The sequence below is a fragment of the Sabethes cyaneus genome, chromosome 2 (assembly GCF_943734655.1).
Source record: "Sabethes cyaneus chromosome 2, idSabCyanKW18_F2, whole genome shotgun sequence".
NCBI lineage: Eukaryota > Metazoa > Arthropoda > Insecta > Diptera > Culicidae > Sabethes > Sabethes cyaneus.
The window spans coordinates 170,723,146-170,746,822 of NC_071354.1; the positions used below are offsets into that span (position 1 = coordinate 170,723,146).

At 37.3% G+C, this 23,677-nt stretch overlaps 2 protein-coding genes across 5 annotated transcripts in view; both read left to right on the top strand.

Moving 5' to 3' along the window:
* Window positions 1-10,880, top strand: part of LOC128738053 (neuronal calcium sensor 2) — a 211,431-nt gene extending 200,551 nt beyond the window's left edge. For 3 of the 4 annotated variants that reach the window (XM_053832873.1, XM_053832875.1, XM_053832876.1), the window contains one exon: window positions 4,836-10,880. In XM_053832873.1, coding sequence (XP_053688848.1) covers window positions 4,836-5,012 — 177 coding nt within the window. In that variant the 3' untranslated portion in view covers window positions 5,013-10,880. The remainder of the gene's footprint in view (window positions 1-4,835) is intronic. The other variant, XM_053832874.1, reaches the window with a different exon arrangement.
* Window positions 1-23,677, top strand: part of LOC128738054 (neurocalcin homolog) — a 299,091-nt gene that overhangs the window by 255,299 nt on the left and 20,115 nt on the right. The window lies entirely within an intron of this gene.

Genomic DNA, 23,677 nt, shown 5'->3' on the forward strand with positions numbered 1-23,677 from the left:
GCATTAGAACACAAAAATAGGAACATATTGTTAATTATTTAATCAAACATTAAGAATGCAACTATTTTGAAAGGGATAGAAAGTAATACGAGAAAAATTTCCCTTTTGTTGAGATCTAAAAGCTTAAATTTGATAAGTGGTTTCTTAAACCAAACTGTAAGCTTTCGGCGTATTTTGGCTTTACTAAGAGTCGGATTTTGTGAGGTAATTTTTCTATGCCAAATATTTGTTTGCTACCAATCATGTTTACACATATTTCAAGGTAATGACATATATTTGTGTTTTGACCGTTTGGAGTGCTGCGATAATATTAATATTTTCAGATATTATTCAAAAACCAAGAAGTGGGCAACAATTGGGTGGTAGGCAACAATTGGCAAACTACCCTACAAAGTGTTAAGGAGCTGGAGTTTGGAATCCTGGAGCAAGAAGAACTGGCAATGCCGAGATTATACTGTGAAAGCAGGCGCAGCAGGAGTGGTATCCTGAAAAAGTAGAGTAGCTTAGTGGGATCGACGGAACATTGCAGTTACAACGATCTGCGGTATCGAAAACCAGTCACTTCTTTAAACTCTAGCCGTTTTTGGATCAGTGCAGCGTTATGCGAATGCGAGGGATGATTGATGCAGAGACGTGTGAGGCGTATGCGGTTAAGCATCCAATGATTGTACCACAGCGATCGTGGATCACTTTTTTGCTGGCAGATAAGTTCCACCGGCGATTCTGCCACGCCACAAAAGAAAGACAAATAATAAACGAGATAAGGCGGACATTGCCGTGTACGAAAGATGACTCCCTTACCTAAGGTTCGAGTTACATCTTTTGTGCGACCCTTTACTTTCGTAGGCTTTACTATTACGGGTTGGTCTTGGTCTAGGGACGTGCCTCAGCACTTGCACTGTCCATATGGAGGGAGCGCACAATATGTCCACCGAGTCCTTTGTGCTAACAGTTTGACGTTTTGTTTCTCGGAGAGGTTCACCGGCTGAATTTTGAATGAACAAACGACCACGGTGCCAATAACAAAAACAGATTATGCACTGAAATAAAACCCTTGCATTGGTGTTTACCAACACTGAAATTCGCTGAACGTTCATCCACCCGAGGCTCCTTATATGGGTGGAGTATGGGAGTAGGTGGTCCGCTTCGTTAAAGCGGCGAACGGGACGACTATCGACACACCACGAAAACCAGCCGATGAAATCATCGAGGGGAAGCGGTAGACCAGGAGGCGTTAACCACAAATCATTTTCTTTTGAGGAATTATTCATTCCAACGGACTATCGAACGAATCTCAGAAGTAGTTGGAAGTTAACAGCATCTAGTGGACGAATTCTGGAGCAGATAGTTGACGGAGTATTTCCCGGATACCTGAAGGTGAATGTGAAGGTTGTCAAAGAAGGTGATTTGGTGGTCGTAATGGAAGGAGCAGTAAGGAATAAATGGATAAAGAGACGAGTTGAGAAGGTAGCTGTGGGACTAGATGGTCGTGCTCGGCAAGCATGGGTGCGTACGAAAGGAGGAGTGCTACGAAGGCTGTCAGTTAAGTTGGGTTTGCTCGACGTCCGAATGGATGATGATCCTGAGCAAGGAGATTGCCACGGTTCATGGGCTACGGAATGTGACTGCGAATAGCCGTTTGGAAATGTTAACTCGCTGAGCGTTTATTTTTCACCGGGCGTATTTGACGTGTATCACAGTGACGGTTGAAAACGAATTCAAGTAAAAAAAAAACTAAAATTCACGCTCACTTTCCTGGGAATTGAAAGTTAAAATCTCGGTTAAAATAATTATACAAAATATTGTTATTAAAATTAATAAATAACTGACAGCTGAAGGAACCCATCAAATTATTGTGTTTTGCGGAAACAGTGCCAAAAAGCAGTGATGCCACTAAATCTGGATTTGATTTTTCTTATGTTATGTTGATTGTTATATGCGAGTTTTTTCATCCCTGGTTCTACGTCAACCAGGCAGTCGTATCTGGAGCACAAACCTGCTGATTTTTAAGCATGTTAACGGTGCCGATGCCAGTTTTACAAAGTGGAAAACTGCTGCAAAAACGACTTTTTGTACCACAATTGAATGCCATTATTGTGGAACAGCTGGAGTTTCAACAAGACGGAGCAACATGCAATGGACCCGTGAATTGACCTCCAAGACAGTGCGGTTTAACACTGTTTTCCTATTTTGTGTGAGGCTATGTGAAGTTTTTAGTCCACGCCGATAAACCGCAGGTGATTGACGGCTTGAAAGACAACATTTGTCTTGTTATCACTGAAATACTGTCTCCGTTACTGCAGATAGTGATCGAAAATTGGAGTTCCTCCGAACCAGCCGAAGTAACCATGTGTCAAAAATCATGCAAAAAATGCAAAGAATTATCTCTCGTATAAAACAAAATTCATGGAAATTAACACCATTCATCTTGTGTTTTATTTCAACTTGAAGTTTTATGTCTATACAAATACCGTTTATTCAAGCGTACAAACAAGTATAACTCGCCATTCCACGTTCGATACGATGCCTTGGTGGTCTAAGTCCAGAGATAAATAAACAAGCAGAGTAGAACACGATATCTGCAGCTCGCAAATATAGGACCGGATACATTTGGATAGGATACGTTCGCAAGCTGCGATATATTGTCATAGCACCAAAACAATGAGCCTACTTATTAGGATCTAGTGACTAGTGATATGTTCGTTGTCTTAGTGAAAAGTTATTTACCGTTAAAAGTAAAATTGAAATTAAAGAAAACTTTTTTCCCAATTGATTCCATTGTTAATGTTGTAGAATTAAAAAAGTTTTCTTTAATTTTAATCTTCGTATTCCACTAAGGCGCTCAAAAATCGCTTGGTATTGCTATGATGGCAAAAATTAATATGAATTTACAAAACAACTAACTATTTCACTGCATAATGTCAACACTTGTTGATCTTTTTTGGTAAAAATTAAAATTCCAATAATTTTGGTGTGACGTTTTTGCCTACTCTTTTTCTTCGACCATCATCAGACCTCTACAAACATAAAAACTTTAGTACTAATCACATTTTACAAACAACATACAATTTATAATCAATTTCTTTAATACGTCAATACTCAACTGGTGCGTCAAGACCCTACTATCACTCATAACCAATTACGTAACCCCGTCCGTTCTCATTCGGGTTAGACTCCTATAGTTTGCATTCCTTAATTCTATGCGGCAAAGTTTAAATACTAATTTATCGTATTCCCTGTTGAATTTCCCATGATTTATTTCAGTCCATGATCTATGACCTCTGGTTAGTTCCGCAATTGTTGGCATTATTAGCTTGCGAACTTGCACCTGGCTACAACATCACTGCTAGGTAGAAAACAATGCGCCTCCACCAAATCCAATGAAAATTTACGTATCTATTAAAATATGAAGTTTTGAATAAATTGGTGGTTTCTATCTAGTTTTTTTAATTAGCCAATGAATCAATTAAAGATAGAATCATTTAAAATAGCGCTTCAACGTTAAATTGTAGGAACAATTTACAAATATTCGTTGCCGCCATTAATTGACCTGTTGAACAAAAAAATAAACACCGCAATGTTCCACAACTGTTTCGCAAACATAACCGCCAATTTAATCAAACATGAACAAACACTTGACGCGAGTAATGGGACCAGAAGCGCATAGGGCAAACGGTTGAGTAATCAATTATCGTGTGCTTGGAACCACAACGACGCACACCGGTTGTTGACCCATCTCGTTTCCCGTTGATTCGGTTAGTTAGTATTCAATATTTATCTGGATGACGAGGATGATAGCAGGATACGTTTTAGTAGTAGTAGTAGTCAGGGATGGCACGATCACTTTGACTTAGCTCACATTCATTCAACAATACCGTCTCAGCCAAGCAAAATTTGACACAAATATGTTTAGAACGTTTGTAGAACTAGTTATTATCTACAATTTTGCTGAATGAAGTTTAGTTTTTGTTTTTCTTTTGTAGTTACAATGCGTTCACTTGGCTACTAATGAGCTACTAGCATTGCAGCACCGTAAATACAAAAGATACAGCCCAACTTTATTTAGGAAAGTTGCAAATAATACCTAGTTCTTCGATCGTCCCTTATTTAACTTTTTCAAATTCTGCTTGGCTGAGACGGTACTGTCAAATAAATGTGAATTGAGTCAATGTGATTGTACCAGCCCTGGTTACAGCAGCTGAAATTGTTTGTGTTCTTAAGTACACTATTAACGGTTGTTTAAAGAGTACTTTTTAGGCAAAAATAAAAACCAATGTTCCCCAAAAATACACCCCTGTCAGTTGATGAGTGCAAAGTGTGTACCTGCTGAGATGAGAAGTAAACGTGAATCATCTCGATGAAATGATGCTGACAGGCATGCGACGATTGAATCGGAGGCTTGATGCTTGGGGTGGCGGCCTAAAGGATATTAATAATTCACCAAACCGATGATGGAGCTTTGTTTCCGAGCGCCGGAGCACTCTAAATTATTAGAATGCAGTGGCAATTAGAAGATTACAGCGCGATTGGAATGTTTGCTTATAACACAGTGATGGACGTTCGAGCCCGGCAAATTTATTCTTCTAAACAAATGTATTCCACGTTTTCCGTTTTTAGCGACATACGCATAGTATGGCTGTTGTTGGCAAGCAGCTTGATTTAGAGCTTGTTCCCTAATTTACGAATTTTTTTGTGGCATCGAATTTTTTCAACAAGTTTTTTGTTAAAGTCGCATTGACCTTTCCTAATTTCTTGCTTTCTTCGTGTATTTAACTATTTTATTATCCAAAAAGCATAAAATTTCTAATCCTAACATTTTTATCCTTTTATTTCAGGCGATATACGACATGCTGGGAGCGTGCTCATCGAACAAACCGGCTGACTCGGCGGAGGAGCGCGCGAAAAACATTTTCGCCAAAATGGACGAAAATAACGATGGCCAATTGACGCAGGACGAATTTCTCAAAGGCTGTCTACAGGATGAAGAACTGTCGAAAATGCTGGCACCCTAAACTTAATGAGAAGAACAAAATTAAATAAAAAGTAGCTTCGCTAGATATTCGTATCATTTAAGCATCGCAAAGAGCAAAATACAACAGAACAGGCCACAGAAGCAGTTGTTTGTAGGGTATTCACTTACACATAAAATTAGCGGTGAAAATTGCGATAAAATACATCCGAATTGAAACATTGTCAGTGACACAAAAAGTTAAGGCCCCCATAAATTAAGCAGAAGGAGAATAAAATCCGAGCAAAAACAACCATTAGGGAATTTTCGCGCGTAAGTTAATAATCACAAATTTCATAAGAAAACAAACCAAATGTATAGCCGCCAAAAACAGTAACTTGGCAGCGGCGAACGAATCGAACTTTGCTAGTCCGAACCAGCAACAAAAAGCAGGAAAGACGAGTACTCATAGTTAAGAGCGGTAAATTTGCATGATATTAAAAAGTATATATATTTATTAAAGCGGTAATTTTTCACCAAATCACCGAGTATTACACAAAACTACAAAAAAAAAGAACGCAGATAAACAAGTAATTTGTTAAGGTTTTTCGTTACCAGTGTAGGCCAGATGGAAAATCACAAACCATACCGAAGAAAACAGAGGCAAATTGTTATTCTCCAGTGCGTAAAATAATAATACAATAGCAAAAAACCTCACGCTGAAAAAAAACAGGGCCGAAATTGCGAAGCGAAATAAGATAGAGACAAAAAACAATACGATAATCATTCGAGTAGTTGAACAGCAGCAGCAAGTGCTATGATAGGGCAGACAAGCTAACCGTTATCAGATCATTTTTAAACATGATGATAGATGGGCACTATTTGGCCACATATAAACAAAACAAAGCAAAACAAAAAAAAATACAATTGTCGATTGTTGAATACGTAGCTCTACAACCCATCATTGCTTCCGTAAGATAGGGGACGTGCAAATTCACCAATTTTCGGTAATTTGTAATTTAATATCCTTTCTCAGTGAAGTGTCATCTACGCATAGCATTTCAAAACTTAGTTTATATGACTTTATCTTACTCATTGAAGTATCATAATTGATCTGAAGGAATGAAGCTGATCGAAGATTGATGGTGAATTTGCATGTTTACTATTTTTGGGTGTTCTTTTCACCGCTCGAACGGGTAGGTGTTTCATTGATCTTAAGTAAGGTAGATAGTGCTGGAAGATAACCCCGGTTAAGTGGCCCAAAACAAGCATTACATTCGGTATAGAGTAATTACCTACCATACCAAACCAATATTTGATGAGTAATTTTAAAACATTTGCTCTCTCTCTCATTCACAAAACATTCGAAGGTGCATTTTCGCTTTAGGACGCTATATTTTTCCGACATTTTTTCTCGGGTTTTCCATTTAAACTCATACGTGTATTAACATAGGGGCACAAGGAAGGGCAAATAACGATTTCATTCCACGTTCTTAGCACGCAACCAATTCATTCGCATACTGAACAAGGGGAAACTTTATTCATATATTGCTCGGCGTAAATGTATGTGTATGCCGTCAGGAGACGGTTCCGGGCGGGAGCTCAGCTGGTCTTTGCCACTTTTAACGGCCATTTACATTGTTTGAAGAGGGCTTTTCCTAATGCAGTACGCTGCGTGGGTTGATGAGGATAACTTTTCACTACTGTGCTTGAAAGCATTCTACTGCGGGAAACTTTTGCGATAATCAACTCAAATCACTGCCAACCCATGTTTTCGGAAAATACGTATATCGCAGAGCAGCTAAACAACAACAAAAAACTCACCTCGGTTCGGCCACGCTTGACATTAGCTGTTAAAAGGTTTAGAATGGTGGTGCACGGATAAACAAATAAACAAGACATCTGCGTAACGCTGCCCGAATTAGGCGTCGCTGATTGATTTATTACATTCCCTTGTTCTCGGTCTTTGTTGTGCTGAACCACATAAACCATCGGGAAAAATCAATAGACATCAGCCTCCAGCACTGTTCAGTCAATCCTTCAGTGACGACGAATAACGACAACGGAGCAAATTGTTCGATTAATATCGTCGCTTTTTGTTTTTATTTTTTTTTTTTGTTTTATTTTTCACTCCCACTGGGTTATTGTCTAAACAAGTAGAAACAACTTAAATTCCAATGCAATAAATCACCAGTTGATTTATTTTCCGGGTTGCTGAGCAGCAAATTTATTCCAGCATCCATCGTAGAACAGAAGATCGCGTCTTGGAACGTCCGTCGGGGTAAGTTGGTGCTTTTATTTCTTCGTCTGAACTAGACTGGATGACGAGAACGATTTTGACAGATTCAAGGCACAAGTAAGGTGAAGTAAGGAATATTTTAAAATATTTATATTTTGGAAGCTGCCCAATTCACTGCGATTTTCGGTAAATTGTATTAAGAGTTTCCTCTTTAAGGATCAACATCTTCTTCACTGAATCTGTATCGTATCTTAAGATAGTAAAAGCAACTGCAGAAGCACAATTGACGAGCAACATTTCAAAGCGTCCAATGTGCAAATGACAGATTCTAACGCTTATCACGGCGTTATAAAAGCACTCTAATGCGGCTATTTTGCATGAAACGGTTGCTGGCGTTATTGGATAACTAATGCTTAGGAAGGGGCATTCAAGTGTATTTATGCCACCGTAATAAGCATAGGAGAGGAGACTTTTATTTGCACATTGGACCTTTTGACATGTTGGTCGAAAATTAGACTCTCGATAATGAAAAAGTTTTTTGGCTTTTCTAATTTCTCTCTAATTTGTACTGATTTCATAGCTTCGCTGCCAGTATTCGTCCATAGTGGGTTGAAACAATCAAGGGAATTTGGACTTCGCGAAACAACATAAAAGTAAGCGAACGTAATCACCACATCGATTGTGAATGGTTGGTTTCGAAATCGCTTGGATTTATTTTTAGATATCGACGATCATTATTTTCTCGATTTCGACGAAAACGCAATCGTTAACAGAACCAACAGCACAAAGAAAACGGGCGAGAAATTTGAACATTTCCATTACTTCAGAAGCCACATTTATCAGATTAATCCCGCTGTCGTTGTTGCTGTGCGATTGTCGAAAGCGATACGAGGTGAACGTTTATCTTTGCCCTGTAAATTTTTCGCCGAAAGGAACCACTATCTCCGATTTCCCATGGGTTATTGATATGCTGTGCTCTTGATTACGCAAGATTATTTTCGTAGCCAAGTTTCGCCTTAAGTCTCAAACATAAGAAAAATTAACGATATTCAATCTATATTTTCGTCGACTTTGAACTTGGCTCCATCGTGTGCACGAAACACAGCAGAGTAGTAGAAATTTTCCTCAACAACCACCCTCGCAACGTACTGGATTTATCTGCATACTGTTACTCTTCATTTATCCCGCCCGGCTTTCTCCTAGTCCGGAAACAGTGAAGCCTTTTAGCTACAAATCGCATATTTTTCAGTCAGATGTACTTTTGTAAATATTTTTATACCACTAAATATTGAACATTTCGTTTTGACTGTCTACCATAAGAAGTGTACAATTTTCTAGTTTAGTAAATCTTTCTTATTCGGTTCGATTTTTGGGCAATTTTTCCTACTAGTAAGACGAGATCACTTTTCTATCAAAACTCTCGAACTACTGATACTAATTTAAGAACATAAAAAATACAAAGTTTACGGCAAGTCTTACACTTCATATATTTAAATGAAAAGGAAAAATACCACAAAAAACTACTAAATGTGAAACACGAATCCATTTTTGCACAAAACTTTAACATGTGTTAGCACAAGTAAAAAAGGAAGAAAAAGAAAAGATAAGTAAAATATTTAAAGTATTTAGCAAACTCAGAGCAAACAACTGTCAAAACTAACTATAGAACGCAAACAGAGTCAAGCTGAAAGCTGATAAGTTAAAGAGAACGAGCATACAATTCAAAGAAATCGTCATCTATAAATCTCTCTCTTTTCAAGAAAGTGAATGTTAATATAGCCTATATACTATTAGAATAGATAAAAATGAAAAGAGCAGCACACGCAAAACCTAAAGGAAAACACTAGACACTAATCACGCAGAACACTCGGATTAATACCTTTACTTTCGTTTTTCAATTATTTCTCGGAGAACAATCGCAAAACAATGATAACGAATTTTTGAAAATCCCGCGCTTTATAACCATTATGGAAAAAAGAGGAGAAAACACCAAAAAAAAATTAACAAACCTTTGACAAAAACATGCAAAAACACAACAAATTCGAACAAAAAAAAATCAAATTAATGTTACTACCAAGTCCTTTGAGAACGTGAAAAACAAATTCTGGCTGTTTATGGCTTACGAGAAGTAACAGAAACAAAAATACATGTAGTCAATACAAAGTGACAAGAAAAAAATAATCGCCGACAAGCTTGCACTGTCGTTTCCTTTCATCACCTCTCACCACCACCACCACCAGCAGCTATAAAAAAGCTGCTGCTTTTCCTCGTTTCGGGGTCGATTTTTCCGCACATTACCGACCGAGGCTTGCTGATAGGAGATGAAAATATGCTGTCACGTTCGATTGATGTCGCGCTTGTCTGATGGGGATGTGTTGAAGTGTATAAACATGTCTTAACCTTAGCTTAACCGAAGTTGCTGAAAACAACGGCCGTTTGAAAGAGAAATTTCACTTCAAGGTTTTTGCTTTGCTTTGGCCGATGTTAGATATAACTATCTGTTTTTGAAAATTATGTGATAAATAATATTGGCAGGCACCAGTGTCCTTTGGGTAATTTATTTTGTCAAAACTATAATGACACATTCCAGCGTTACGAGACACCATGAGCAACCGTTTTTTCGTAGCAAAATTGTTCATATTTTACCAACAGCCTGACGAAAATCTTTCAAAATAGGTGTTTTGAGCTGCTATTTAGTAGTACTTTCTCAATACGAGGGCGAAATATTTATTATAATAAGCATCATTGAATAGTGGCGGAATACTTTTCGTTACGGGACACCATCGCAGAAAATGCGTATTCTGAACATGATTCAAACATTTGCAAAACTCTGCTCTGTTTCAAGTTTTTCAAAGTCGACATGTTCCAAAAATTTTTAGCTGAAGACAGCCTGAAACTCAAAATGTAAAGGTATATTCAGGTTTTGTGTTTAGTTTTTAAGATATAATAAAAATCATTTCGTTACGGGACACCATGCGCTGTTGGGCAAACGGTATTCTGCAAATGGTGTCCCGTAACGAAAAAAGTAAACTGCATTATATGGTTTATTTTATCTAGATTTCTGTTCAGGCCGTCATATTTTCTGTATCTGGTCTATATTCACTATATTTTGTAACAATAGTGTACTGATTTGGTGTGTTATAGTCTGGTAATAAGACAAACGTAACGAAGTATATGTAAGGTAAAGTTTACTTTCAGGTAAAAAGAAATACCCATGGGAGAACTATACTGAAGTATCATAATGAAATGCTTGCCTAATCTTAGGGTTTGGACACATTAGTAATTAAAATGTAGGGGCTGTGCATTAATTATGTAACGAGTTTTCCCCATCATTGTTGACTAATCGCCCCCTCCCCCTATGTAAGATTTTGCATGATTTTGGCCAAAATAACAAAATTCAAAAATTTTATTTGAAAAAATTTAAAACGGTAAATAAGGTTCGTCTTGATGCGAAAGGTATGCTTTATTTGCGCTGCACGCCAAAATAGTATTAAATAGCAAATATTCGAAAAATTAGGTATTTTGTTTTACTTCAGACGTATCAGTTAACGTATCATAACGCATAAATTCAAAAGTTTTTAAGCAACTCTACTATTTCATGCAACATTAACAACTCATGTTGCGAGCTATAACGATAACATAAGTTGCTATAAAAGACTAAGTTTGCCTATTCTTTAAAATAACTTTGTTGATAACTTGCAAATTATTATACAGTCATAAAACAGTTATATAAAATATAAAAAAAACTAAAACAGTTGAAAAGGGTCATGAAAACTTTCAAAAAAGAACGACACTTACTATGCATCTTGCAAGCTAAAAATTGTTCTCTGGGCTAGGCTTTCTTGCTAGTGTGCTTAGCGAAGCCACTATAATTGCTAAAAAAGCTGACTAAACAACTTTCAGAAACGGAATTCCAAATTTTTAGACTATTCAAGTATTTTAATGATAAAGTATTGAAGTAAGTCGAAATCGGCGTTAGGTATAAATATCTTTAAGGCTTAACCCTTCTTCTTTATCGAGAGACTTTCTTTCTTTTTTTTTTGTTTTCGGGTACAGTGGGTTGTTAGCCTCAGGTCCCTATCTCACTGACGTGGCTGCCACCTTAAGGTGGGAGGAAGCCACTCTGTCCCCTTCACTGTTAGCCTACAGCAACCGAGATTGCGTACCCCAGCCGGCAACACGTGGACGTAGGATTAGAAGTTAGTAAACAGAGGTTATGGAATGCACATGTTCACCCTTTGCCTGGAACCACCCTTTGTCGAGCAGCTAGTTATTAGAGTACAAAACAATTAGGTTGATTTGTCTATTTTGGATAGGCTTTACGCGTACTTTATTTTGGTCACTTCTATTTGATTTTGCCGTAAATGTCCAAAATAACGTACGCGCAACGTCTGCCCAAAATAGATAAATCACTCTACGGGGCTTGTTCAACGATCCTACTGACTTTGGCAGCACCATCCAGTCGAGATTCGAACATACGACGACTGGTATCATACCTTGTTAGCCATTACTCATCAGGCATTACACCTTTTTTTGCGGTGTCCACCTTTCATATAATGTGTCCGTTTTTCTGTACAATGTCTAAAAAATATGATTACTAGGTAATTTTTTTGATGTCAAAGCATAAGTTTTGAACAAAATTTAGTAGTATATGGCTATATCAAACAGAGATACTTGTGTAGATATTGAATTTTAATCTTGAGGTGCCCGTCTTTACCGCACATTCTTTAATATTACAATATATTATTATATTGTAATAATATTTATACATACTTATAAGAAATACATATTTACTTGCATTTGGTCATCAAAATAATAGATTTGTTATCGTCGATAAAGATTAGTTGAAATATGATGTGATAAGTGCTTTTTCATTCAATTACTTTTTGCGTTAAACAAAACGTTACGGGACACCATTTTGAAGCACCTATTTTATTTTACATAGAAATGCTTATCAAAAGTCAAGCACAGCGTGATTTTAATTGTACATATATGATTAAAGAAAATCCATAGTTTCAAAAAATTCGGAATTATAATCTCTGGTATATGGAAATAAATGCAAAATTTTCGTTACGGGACACCATTATAAAAGTATCTGTTTTTAAAGGCCGCTTATCTGGAAAATGCTTTCATTTTTTAAAAAACTCTGTATGAACAAAATGTTACCCTAGTAATGAAACATGTTTTGACGATATACAGTTTTAAATTATTTTGGCTTAAAACTATTGACAGAGAATTAGTTGCAGCCTTGCCTAAATGATGAAAAAATCTATATTGTTAACCTCCCACTTGTAAGGTGCATTTTAGCATGAATTGTCAATAAACAGTATGACAATTCAGGATTTTTGTAAGCTTTATAGTATGTTTGAACATACTACATACAAATATTTTTAATATTACTACTTTCAAAATTTGCTCTCATGGGATAGATGCGCTTGGAATGTGTCAATACATTAATATTTGCGAGAAAATCATCCATAATTGTCCAAACATTCGGAATTGTGAAATTTTAACTGATAGATAATGCATTTACTTCATACGAAAAATTGTTTTTCACCTCGATTCTACATTCCGATCGGGCCCGTTCCGATCAGAAACATCCTGATCGACATGTGTTATGGCATACGTTGTATTCCGATCGAAGCCGAATTTCTGATCGGATCCGGGCACGATGGGTATGTAGAATAAATGCGGAATCCTTAAACTTAAACGTCTTTCTACACTGAAAATATTTTTCCCGTCGAAATTACGGGAAAATTTATGCGAATATCTTCCATCCAACTTTTTCCGGGGTGATATTATGCATGTGATCAACGCATCAACTTGCTATTCTGAAGACATATAAAGTAATCATTTATAATGTATTTAAAGGTCATTATGCGTTTGATGGCTTTTGATTACGAAAATAATATTTTTCCAAGCTTTGCACTTTTCGCGCTTCAAGAGGGTGACATTGGGCCAACCTATAATGATCGATCCAATGTGTAGATTTCACATACACAACAAAAATTCGTCTGTATACACCAGTACACTCACATTCTTTACTACTGAGCGCAATATTTTGACAGCTTAGATTGCATCATCATATTTGAAGAAAACAGCATCGTAGGTCTGCTAAATAATTCAAATTAATTTTTACTTTTTCTCTAGAAATTTCAAATCCTTTGAATAAACACTGTAATATAAGACAAATGTATTATAACGTTAATAAACTAAAGGTTTTAAAGTGTTGGGGAGGGGGTCACATGTCCTGCGGCCAAACGTTAGCCTTGTTAAATGGTTAAATAGATAGGATAGGATTAACGCCCCTACATTTCCTCTTTGTAAACTCTAGAAACACTACTGGCTCTATAGACGCTGCCAGTAAACTACGAACTCATTGTTGGTTATTTAAAACTATTCCGGGTTGTTTACGTTTTGTATTATGCGCTGTTTGTGGCCGATCCTCTACCTGTAATAGTTTCCTTGGTTCATGGACGGCTCCAAACGAACTACTTTATGATGATATTTACCGTTCTAATTCAAACTTCGAATACTTAAGCTGTGCTGAAACTTTCTTCAAAGAAAAATGTTCGAAAACGTCTTTATTCTACCCCCATAAATGGTTTAAAGGCATGATAATTTATTTATTTTCATGGGAAAATTTTTAAAAATGAGGATAAAATGTTAATTAACATTGAAAAACACTAAAAAACTGCAGTTCGGCTTTGTTTCAAACTTCGAACATTTTCATGGTCGACATTCAAAGCTCTAATATTTCAGCCTCAGACATCGAACACTTGTATTATTTTAATAAATATTAATGTTTTTAGTGTCATTCAACTTAAATAAGTGAAATTTTATCCTTTTTCTAAACACTGTCTTTTTAAATCTACCAAACAGTATGATTTAAATTTTTCACACAATAATTAGTTTCAATTAATACTTCTCTAGAAAATTGCTAATATTTTTGAGCTTCATGCTCCACATCTAAAGCAAGTTGCAGGTTTACAATGCAGACAATTCGTTTTCCCGAAGAAAAACCCGGAAAAATCTGATATTATTCGTGGCTGTTCGAATTTTGAATCCATGCTCAAAACGTGATTCAAACTTAGAACACTTTAAATTATCTAATATCTTTGAATTAATGCGTGAAATATTGGCCAGAATATAACGTTACACTTATGTTTGCGAATGAATGGCAAAATCAGTTTCTTCAAGCATTATTCCATGTATAAACTTGATGTCCTTGTTGACGAAGTGGCTCAGTCGTCAATCCACAGCTACATATTCCTTGCCAGATCATGGCTTTCTTTGTAACTTATCAGCAAACACGAACTTATACTTGCCTGGCACCTCACAACGCTCAGTTGCAATGTAAAATTTTTGACCGGAAAATTACTTGAAATTCATTTTCACATAGGTTTCGTCGTCCATTAAGATATATCCGTAGACTTTCGTCAAACTTTGCTCGTACAAACGCCTGGCACGCTTCTTGGCTGCCAAATTCAGCTTCAAGTACCGATTTGGATGTTAACTGGCACTGTAAGACCTACACACACTTAAAAAAAAGTACCGAGTTCGGTAAATTACTGTAAATTTTACCGAACTCTGAGCAGCAGAACGTTCGGTAAAAAATTTTTATGATGCCATACATTATTAATGATCCGTAAACGTCGTTTGACACCATCAAAATTTTTACCGAACGTTCAGCTGTTTAGATTTCGGTAAAATTTTACCGAATTCGGTGCATTTTGTTAAGTGTGTATAGCCTTCTCGACCGAGGATATTCCGCGTGGTTTGATAGTTGGCATCGTACCTTCTAGCCATATCCCCGACGGAAACACCAGGATTGGACTTAACGCACCTCAATATCTTCTCCCTCATTTTCGGTCCCTCGTTCCGGGTTTCTTAAATTTTTTTTTGCTGCTTTTCCACACCTAGGTTCTCCTTATAGCTTTTAGAATATTACACACCATGGGCGTAGCGACGGGGGAGGGGGTTTGGGGACTCAAACCCCCCCTCCCCCCAGAAGAAAATTTGTTCTACACTTTTAAACTTGAAATTTCACGCCCAGCTGTTTGGAACACAGGAAAATGTACGAGGCTGGTCGTACAATCCTCGACGGCGTCGTCAGCTGCTAAAAACCTCCCAAGTAACAATCCAATAGCAAATTGGTCTTATGCATTTCTTATAGTAGTTTTATCAGAGCATTGCAAAATCTATCAGGTTTTATAATGTTTTTCCTCAAGTGAATGTTATCTTATTTGATTAACATTCCTGAAGTATGATTGAAGGAGACTTGAAGAAACACGCATAAAACTTAAATATCAATAAGTGTAACTCACCTTATAAGTGGTTTTAAAGGATACTTGATTTCTGCTCAAAAACGACGCTCTTTAAAATCTAGCAATAGTTTTGACAAAAATTTATGACATTCTTCTGCAAGATTGGTTTGTCTCAACAACACTGCCATAAAACCGTCTTAAACCCGTATATTCTTGTAAGAGAAATCATACTCTGAAGAAAGAACATTCGAGCGTAAACAACTGATCTGTCAAAATGGGCATCTGAACCAGGAGAAAATTGAACAAATATGGATCTTTTAATCGAAACTATAGCAAGATTCCATATGAAAAATCAGCGAAATCAAAAAACAATTAAGATTTCCAATTAGCTGAGGAAGGATTATGCCGGTGATGATGCATCAATGGTAGATTTGTATGTTATTAGAAAATTTGGTTCGATTGTATTTTGGCGGAGGCGGTGTCGGTGCCGGTGTCGACAAAGTATATAAAAAATTTTGCAGATTAAACTTTACGCATGGAACTGCCGTGCAGCCCTCTTTTAATTTTTAAAATCAATTTATATTGGTAATCATAATGACTGCTGTACTTAAAAAATATTAAACTCAATATAAGTAGGTGAACTTCCAGCACAAAAAAAACATCTTACTTTGACACTTTGTTGACGTTTTCTTTGTTTATACTAGAATGATTATCTTGCAAAAAACTTGGTCCTCTAAAGTAATTCAAACAATTCTCGTTCAAGCACAACTTGTCTTCTTCAAGAATACAATAAGTATAGATGAACCTATCGGCCTCTTAGAAAATTTTTCTTTGTCTTGTGCAAGAATGTTAGTCTAATAAGCGCCTTCAGGTTGATTTAGATAAAACCATTGAAAAAATGGCGAACAGGACTGTTTTGATTACTTTTGAAATTCTAGCAAATTGCATATGGGCGTTTATAAATATGTTGTCATGCAATACCTTAAGTGATCTTAGCTTTTTAAATAAATGTTCGGACACTTAAAAGACTTTTTGCCGCAATTTGTTAGCTATCAACTTCTTCATGAAATTATTGAATTTTTTTTATTAATTAAATTTTTTAATAATCTAGCGAAAATAACCGGCGCGTTAAAATTTTCTAACTTTCATGTCACAAAACATCGACAAACTAAGCGTGACATGAAAAATTTCTCATAGATTGACAACAAAGCCGCTGCTTTTATTTTCAATTTTCATTTATATCCATTTTGGAAAAGCAATATCTGTGAATGCTTTTTCTCTCATAGCTTTTAGTCAATTTAAACAAATTAAGACTGTGAAAAGTGTATGAGTCTTGCAAGTGTTCTTTGAGACGACAACGATAAAATCATCAACACTTGTGGTGGTTTTCTTTTAGTTTCAACCGACTCTTGGAAGTCACTATAAATACATATCAATAAGAATTACAAGTTTTAAAAGGACCTTTGGAAATATTCTTGAGAACCTTCTTTAGTGTGGGCCTCCCCAGATTTATAAGGGTTTTATGGCTGTTTTATCACAGATTTATAGAATTGCAAGTTTTATATTCGGTTTTAAGGAGCAAATGCTGGAAACCTCTTCAAGTGTATCTTAAAATTAAATTTGTTACTTGGGCTTGGGAACTATCGTGTTATTTTAAGCTTCATTCAGGTCGATCTTGGATTACTCGTCGCCCATTTCCCAGGCGTCTCAAAAGTCGTAGTTTTTTTTATTAAAAAGTGTCGCATTAGACGTGGACTAAACATCTCGAACGTTGAGTCCCTCTGTGCCGACGCCGGTAGGGATATTGTATTGAAACGTTTTGCTTACAACGTGTCCGCTTCACTGTAGTTTACCGACTTTCGATAAATGTACATTGGCAGCTACGCTACTCTTAACTTTCAGCTTGTACTCCGCTAAATATTGTTCGCAAAGGTGCGTAAGTCTTCCGTGAGCATAGTCTATCGATCTAATTGGGGGATTGTACATTGTCAGGTTCACAGGTTAAACGCAGCGTTTTGCGAAAGGTAAAGTACCCGGACGAACCAAAAAGATTCGCGCAGAGTCTCTAGGATTCCTAGCGTTGGAATCGTGTGATTCACACTAAATGCCTCGCTTATAGAAGCGGGATTCTTATATGAGAATCCAAGAGTTGAATCCACGGGATACCTAGGAATCGCGTGCTATATGAAATAAGAATACTCTGGATTCTAAAAGCAGGAGTCCTGCAGTATTAGTAAGGGCAGGCTCGTCGTTCTGCTTGAATATGCCACTGGATCTCCTTATTTGTGTTGTCTGCGGCTGCCAGCGATCCCACATACACGAACTCAACTATTACTTCTGGTTTGTCTCCGTCAACAATTACCGCCCGCGAAAAATGCACGTTAGTCTCATTTGAGCCTCTGTCATTCATGTATTTGGCCTTCGACACGTTTATTTTAAGTTCAATCCTAGTAGCCTCCCCTTTCAGTCTAGTGCAGATGACCTTTGTCGTGGCAAATTTTCTGGCTTTAATATCAAAGTCACCTGCGTAGCAAAGAAGTTTGCTATCTTTACTTAAAATCAAACCAAGAGCTTGTTTCGATATCTGCTCGTCGGATCACGTTAAGAGTGATGTTGAAAATTATGCAGGATAAGCTATCAGTAGCACCCTCGTCGCGTCTCGAAAAGACTCTGGACTCTAACAGCCTCTTCCAGCCGAGATTCAAACATACAACGTACCTCAATGCCAACTGGGAGGTCTAAATTTTAGCCTTTGTCTTCTATTATTTCAATTTGATTTTAAGTCAGTTAAGAACACTCCATTTCAACCAAAATAACTTTTAACTGAAAATAATTCCCTATTTCGTAAATAAACTTCTTCCTAACTAAACAGTTAGGTTATGTGAGATTTTTTTTTGTAAACCCCCCAAGAAACATTTCTGGCTACGCCACTGTTGATTTAGGCATTTTTAGCACTTTTGCCAACTTTGATCCAGATCACTTCCAGATCCAGATTCCAGATCCAGATATTTTGACGAAACTTGCCCCAGTTGTTCTTCATAAACATGTAAACTAAGTTATGTCAAGTGGTTCTAGTTCCTACCATAAGAGGCGTGCGCGAGACGCACGAGGGGCTTTACTGGTATTTTTCAACTGGCATAGAAAGATGTGCCATGTAATATCACGATACAACACCCAAGTAACAATTTGGGTTTAATTACACTCTTATGATGGTATTTAAGATCAAAATTGGTCATGAAAACCGCCATAAGAGTACAATAAAACTCACATTGTTGCTTGGGCATTAAGGACTCGTGGGACTCATATATTATAGTATTTTGCTTCAATACAGCGATGGCTTTCATGTTACATTTACCGAAATGCTAAATTGCCTTGTCTTGGGTTCTCACGTGGTACTCAATTTTTGCCTTTTGGATGAATTCCAACGGCTTCAAACACTTTAGTTTAATTATAAACCTACTATGAACTTGTATCTTACCCTTTTTCACTTGCTTCATGTATCGCGAACATTTTTCCAACATCAACTATCACCAATAAACTTTTTTATTTCTGCAATAAAAAAACAACATAGTAATGTGAAAACGTACGTAATGATTAATAGTGTAGAATGTCAGGACAGCAACAATTAATTGCAAGTTCTTGTAAGAAGTTCTACGCTGGACCGCACAGCTCTGTGCCCACTGTCGTAAACCAATCTTAGTGTCCTTCTCCTATCTATCTCTACTTTGAGGAGGAAGACTCGAGTGTTTCAAATGAAATTTTATTTTCAATTTCATCCACTCGAAATTGAATCGAAAACAATATTGAGTGGGTGGAGTTTTGTGTGGGTGGGTGCGCCACCAAGGGGCCAAGTGAGTTGACGTAGTCCCCGTAGGGAACAACAATGGCAACACCGGGCAAAGGAAGAACAAATGCTGCAGTACTGCGTTTGGACAGATGAGCATGAATCTGCTGCTGGTACCCAGGGATATCCCGTCGTCAGCAGAGGCAGCAGCTAAGCAATGTAGTCACTGCTATAAAAAATGCCGCTCACGAAACAAAACAGCCCTAGAGAAACGACGAAACAAGTAGCTCTGACGACGATAATTGAATTTCCACCCACCGAGAGCCCGTCCGATCAACAGTGCTGTAGAAGGGCGTAAAAATTGAAGAAAAGTCTGTCCAGTACTTTGACCACTGGTGCCATGGTTTTACTAATGGTTTATACCTTTATAAATATATTAGAAGCTAGGTATGCATTTCACTTGAGCGACATGCACATCCTTGCCATGTGAATGTACTGTCGTTTACGACCACAGGAAACAAGCATTCAGCCAGAAAGCGAAGACAGACAGTCCTTTGTCAGTGCACACCGTTGGAGGAATAAAATCTCTTTTTGTCACGCCATCAACCAGTTGCTTTTTTCCCTCAAACATAACATAGCTGAATAATATTGACAGAATGTCAGGCAAACACGAAATTGATGAAATTACGAAATTAAAGTAAGAAGCATTTTACAACGTTTTGATGCAGTTTTTCTAGAAAACCTTTTGCGACTCTCTCCTGTCGTTTGCTATTTTGGGTGTACTGCTGTTTATGGCTTTTTCGATTACGATCTAACGTAATCCGATGAATTGCTTGCGGTCAAATGTCTGCCGGTCCAGTCTTTCAAGAAAAATGGTCGGTCCTTGCGAGTGAAACAAACCAAATTTTCTATCGGTAATATTCCACGTAACCAACTCACAGATCCTGATTGATGTAGCAGCATTCAATCAATCAGTTTGCTTCAGTGGTTTTCTCCGAAGTTTACTAGTCTGTGAACACATGAGCCCATCACAGATGCAGCCATTCATAGCAGGAGAAATTAATCACCGACTCACAAGGTTATTAGTGTAAATTAAACTACTTCTCTGGAGGAGCATTGATTGAATTCTGGCTCGTGCCGTACGTATTCTTTTATCTTCATTTCAACCATAGAAAATAGAATATCGCATTTACCGTGTACATGCCGGCGGGCTTATAACAGCTCTATTTAGCTAGTCAGTGGCGTGTGGCTGGCTATTTTCTACCGAGCCGAACATTGTAGGTACAGGAAGTCACCAAGCTATCAATGTTTGTAAAATCAAATCAACCCGCCACACTTAGCAGCAGCGGTCCCTTCCCGAGAGGCTTGCGGGTTTCACAGTCATCATTCTTTGCACATTGGTTGACCTAGATGAAATCATCAGATTCAATTAGCTCATAATGAAAAAGGCCAACCATCGTTTAATGAAGGGGCCGCAGTGTAATACGGTTAGCAATGGCCTGGCTGCTGGCCCCTTGCTGTTTTGTGTTCTGTGTAGGTACGTTTTTTTTTCATGCATTGGTACGCTGCTGGCTGGGAAGTTTTCTTCTTCTATCTGTGGAATTCACAGGGAAAATGTGACTGGGAAAAGTTTTCCCCTATTATCAGTCGTTTACAAAGTTCAGCTTCCCAGAGGCGAATGGAGTGCTAAGCTTTGTTATCGTAGTATTTCACGATAAAGCCTGAACATATTCCTCTATGTATAGTGACCTGTAGATGAACAAAGGTTATTTAGTTTTTTTGTGGGGTAAATAAATAGAATCATCACAGTGGTACAGTTAAATAAGGGATACATTGTCAGTGCAGTGAGAAAATGTTGACTGTTTTATTTATTCAGGTTCTCATTTTTTAAATTGATTGTAATTAGAAGAAGTCTGAATAATTATAAATTGTTGCTTGGCGTCTCAGTACGATTCCCAAATTAACGAACGAAGTAAAAATAGACCATTCTCTTCACTTCCTCGTTAATAGAAGATGTCGCAAGTTTGTGGTTTGGCTGTTAGTGCAAAGGACAATCAACTCTTAACTGAAATTAAAGAAAAGAAGAAAACTATTCTACTAAGCCGCTCCAAAAACTTCAGTCAATCAAATCTTAGTCAATCGAATAGACGGACCAAGAATAGTTTCAATTCGTTATTAAAGTGTATACACTTCATTTTTGTTATAACTGACATACTTTGATCGAAAAGGAATTATTCAAGCAAGGATTTATTAACCAATTGCATAAATAAAGGACATGGGGAATTTTAAAAAATATCGTACAGATTGGGCTGAATTTAATTAGTTTTAAACACGCTTATGGACTTTTGAACAAAAAAGTATTTAACAAATTCTAGGAATAAGTTCTTTACGGTAGTGGAAAACTCCAAAGCTAAGTTGGAAAAACTTTGTTTCTATTTTGCGGCAAAGCACGCCGTCGTTTTCTACGTCATCGCACTGCAGAAAATAGGGATGTTCTTCGCAGGCTCGAGGCAGACTATGACGAATGTGTATCTTCTTCCTTTCTTCATTTCTAGAATTTCATCTTCTTCATTTCTAGAATTGAAGACCATGTTAAGCCGGATCTGTCCTCTTTCTGGCGATTTTTCAAAAATAGAAAAACTACTCAGTCGGTACCACAAGATATTTCTTTCGAAGGCAAAGCGAGTAACGACGTTGAAGGCTCGGTCGAACTCTTCGCTACTTTTTTCAAATCCGTTTACAACGATAACTCTCCGGTTGCTTCCCCGGAGCTGTTAGGTTCTTTGCCTTCGTACGATATACACATGCCACGCCCAACATTTACCGCAGCACAAGTCACCCGCGCATTGAAGTCTCTTGACCCGTCCAAAGGTCCACGATCGGATAGGCTACCTCCCGGATTTTTTCGTCGTTGCGCCGATGTGCTTGGACCACCGCTCTGTCGCATATATAACTTGTCGATCTCGGAGAGTGTCTTTCCAGAAGCATGCAAATTATCTGCTGTTACACCTATTCTAAAAGCTGGAAACGCCCACGACGTTAAAAATTACCGACCGATTTAGATTCTCTGTTGTCTCTCGAGCTTCTTATACACGATAAACTGTATTCTGCGGCGAAACCCATCAACAGTGAATATCAGCATGGCTTATAATCTTATAAACTAATCTCATGTTTTTAGTCTTGACCTTGAAATGACCTTTTCCAAAAAATTTTCATTTCTTTCTTCTACCGTCCCTTCATCAATTGTAGAACCATCGTTTCAAAAAAAATCGGAGGGGTTGTGTACAAGAGACGACCGCATATATAGGTGACGCAGGACTACGTAAGTCTCTTTGTAGTGATAGTAGCATGTTTCCATGCTTGTAATCATTCGATTCTTCATGTGTATATGCTATATGCAACATATATACATTCTACATTGTAGTAACATTGCATACGTTCATTCCTCAAAAGATTTCAGAGTTATTTCTATGTGCAATTGGAAGCAATTTAACAAAATCAAGAACACAAACTATTGCTTTCCTGCTACCTTAGAGAAATTAAATATTGTTTTATTACCCATGGTTCCCCACGTTGAAAGGATTTTACCAATTCAATCCTATTTTATGAACAGCACATCTTTTCACTTCACTTCTAATGAAACGGCAAGCATGCGTATTCATACAGAGTCATATTATAACCGAACACTACAGCTGTAGCACATTTTTCCAACACAGATATCAAATTTGCCTAGGTTTAATCGTCTCGCAGACGCTGATCGCAGAATTTGCGATCTGTTGGAACGAAAAACTTGTGTCATTTTTTCTGGCATACTTCCCTAACACAAACATCAAATTGGACTTGGTTTAATCGCGTTCGTAAGTAATTTGTTGGCACGAGGGGGCAATTCTAAAAATATTTTTTTGAATTTACTCCTGAAAAATTTCATTTTTTCATAAAACTCAAATGTGCGACCCCTAAATCGCGGCAACCATTGTTGACGTCATATAAAAGTTTTGTTGTGACACCCTAAGCTGAGGGGTGAGCCCCGGGTTTTCTGACATAGTGCTATTTTGGGACACTCTAATGGACATCAAAATGGTCTAGGTTTAATCGCGGTGTTAAGAAATTTTGTTGTAATGAGACAACTTGGTCACTTGTTTTGGCTTACTTCCCAAACACAGACATCAAATTGGTATAGGTTTAGATCATCGTAAAGAATCTTCCAACCAATCACGAAGCGAGAATTCTGGTAAAACATAGGTTCATCATTTTCAATTTTTCAATAGTTCAACATCAAGAATCCATACTTTTCTTTATCTGGGCCAATTCTTAGAAGATTTTCAGATCGATTGGTGTAAGAATATTGAAAATCGATCGGGAAACCACTAAGCTATTAGGGTTCAAAAGCTGACCGCTTTTCGAGAAAGATTTTTGGAATTACCCCCTATACCAGCTAC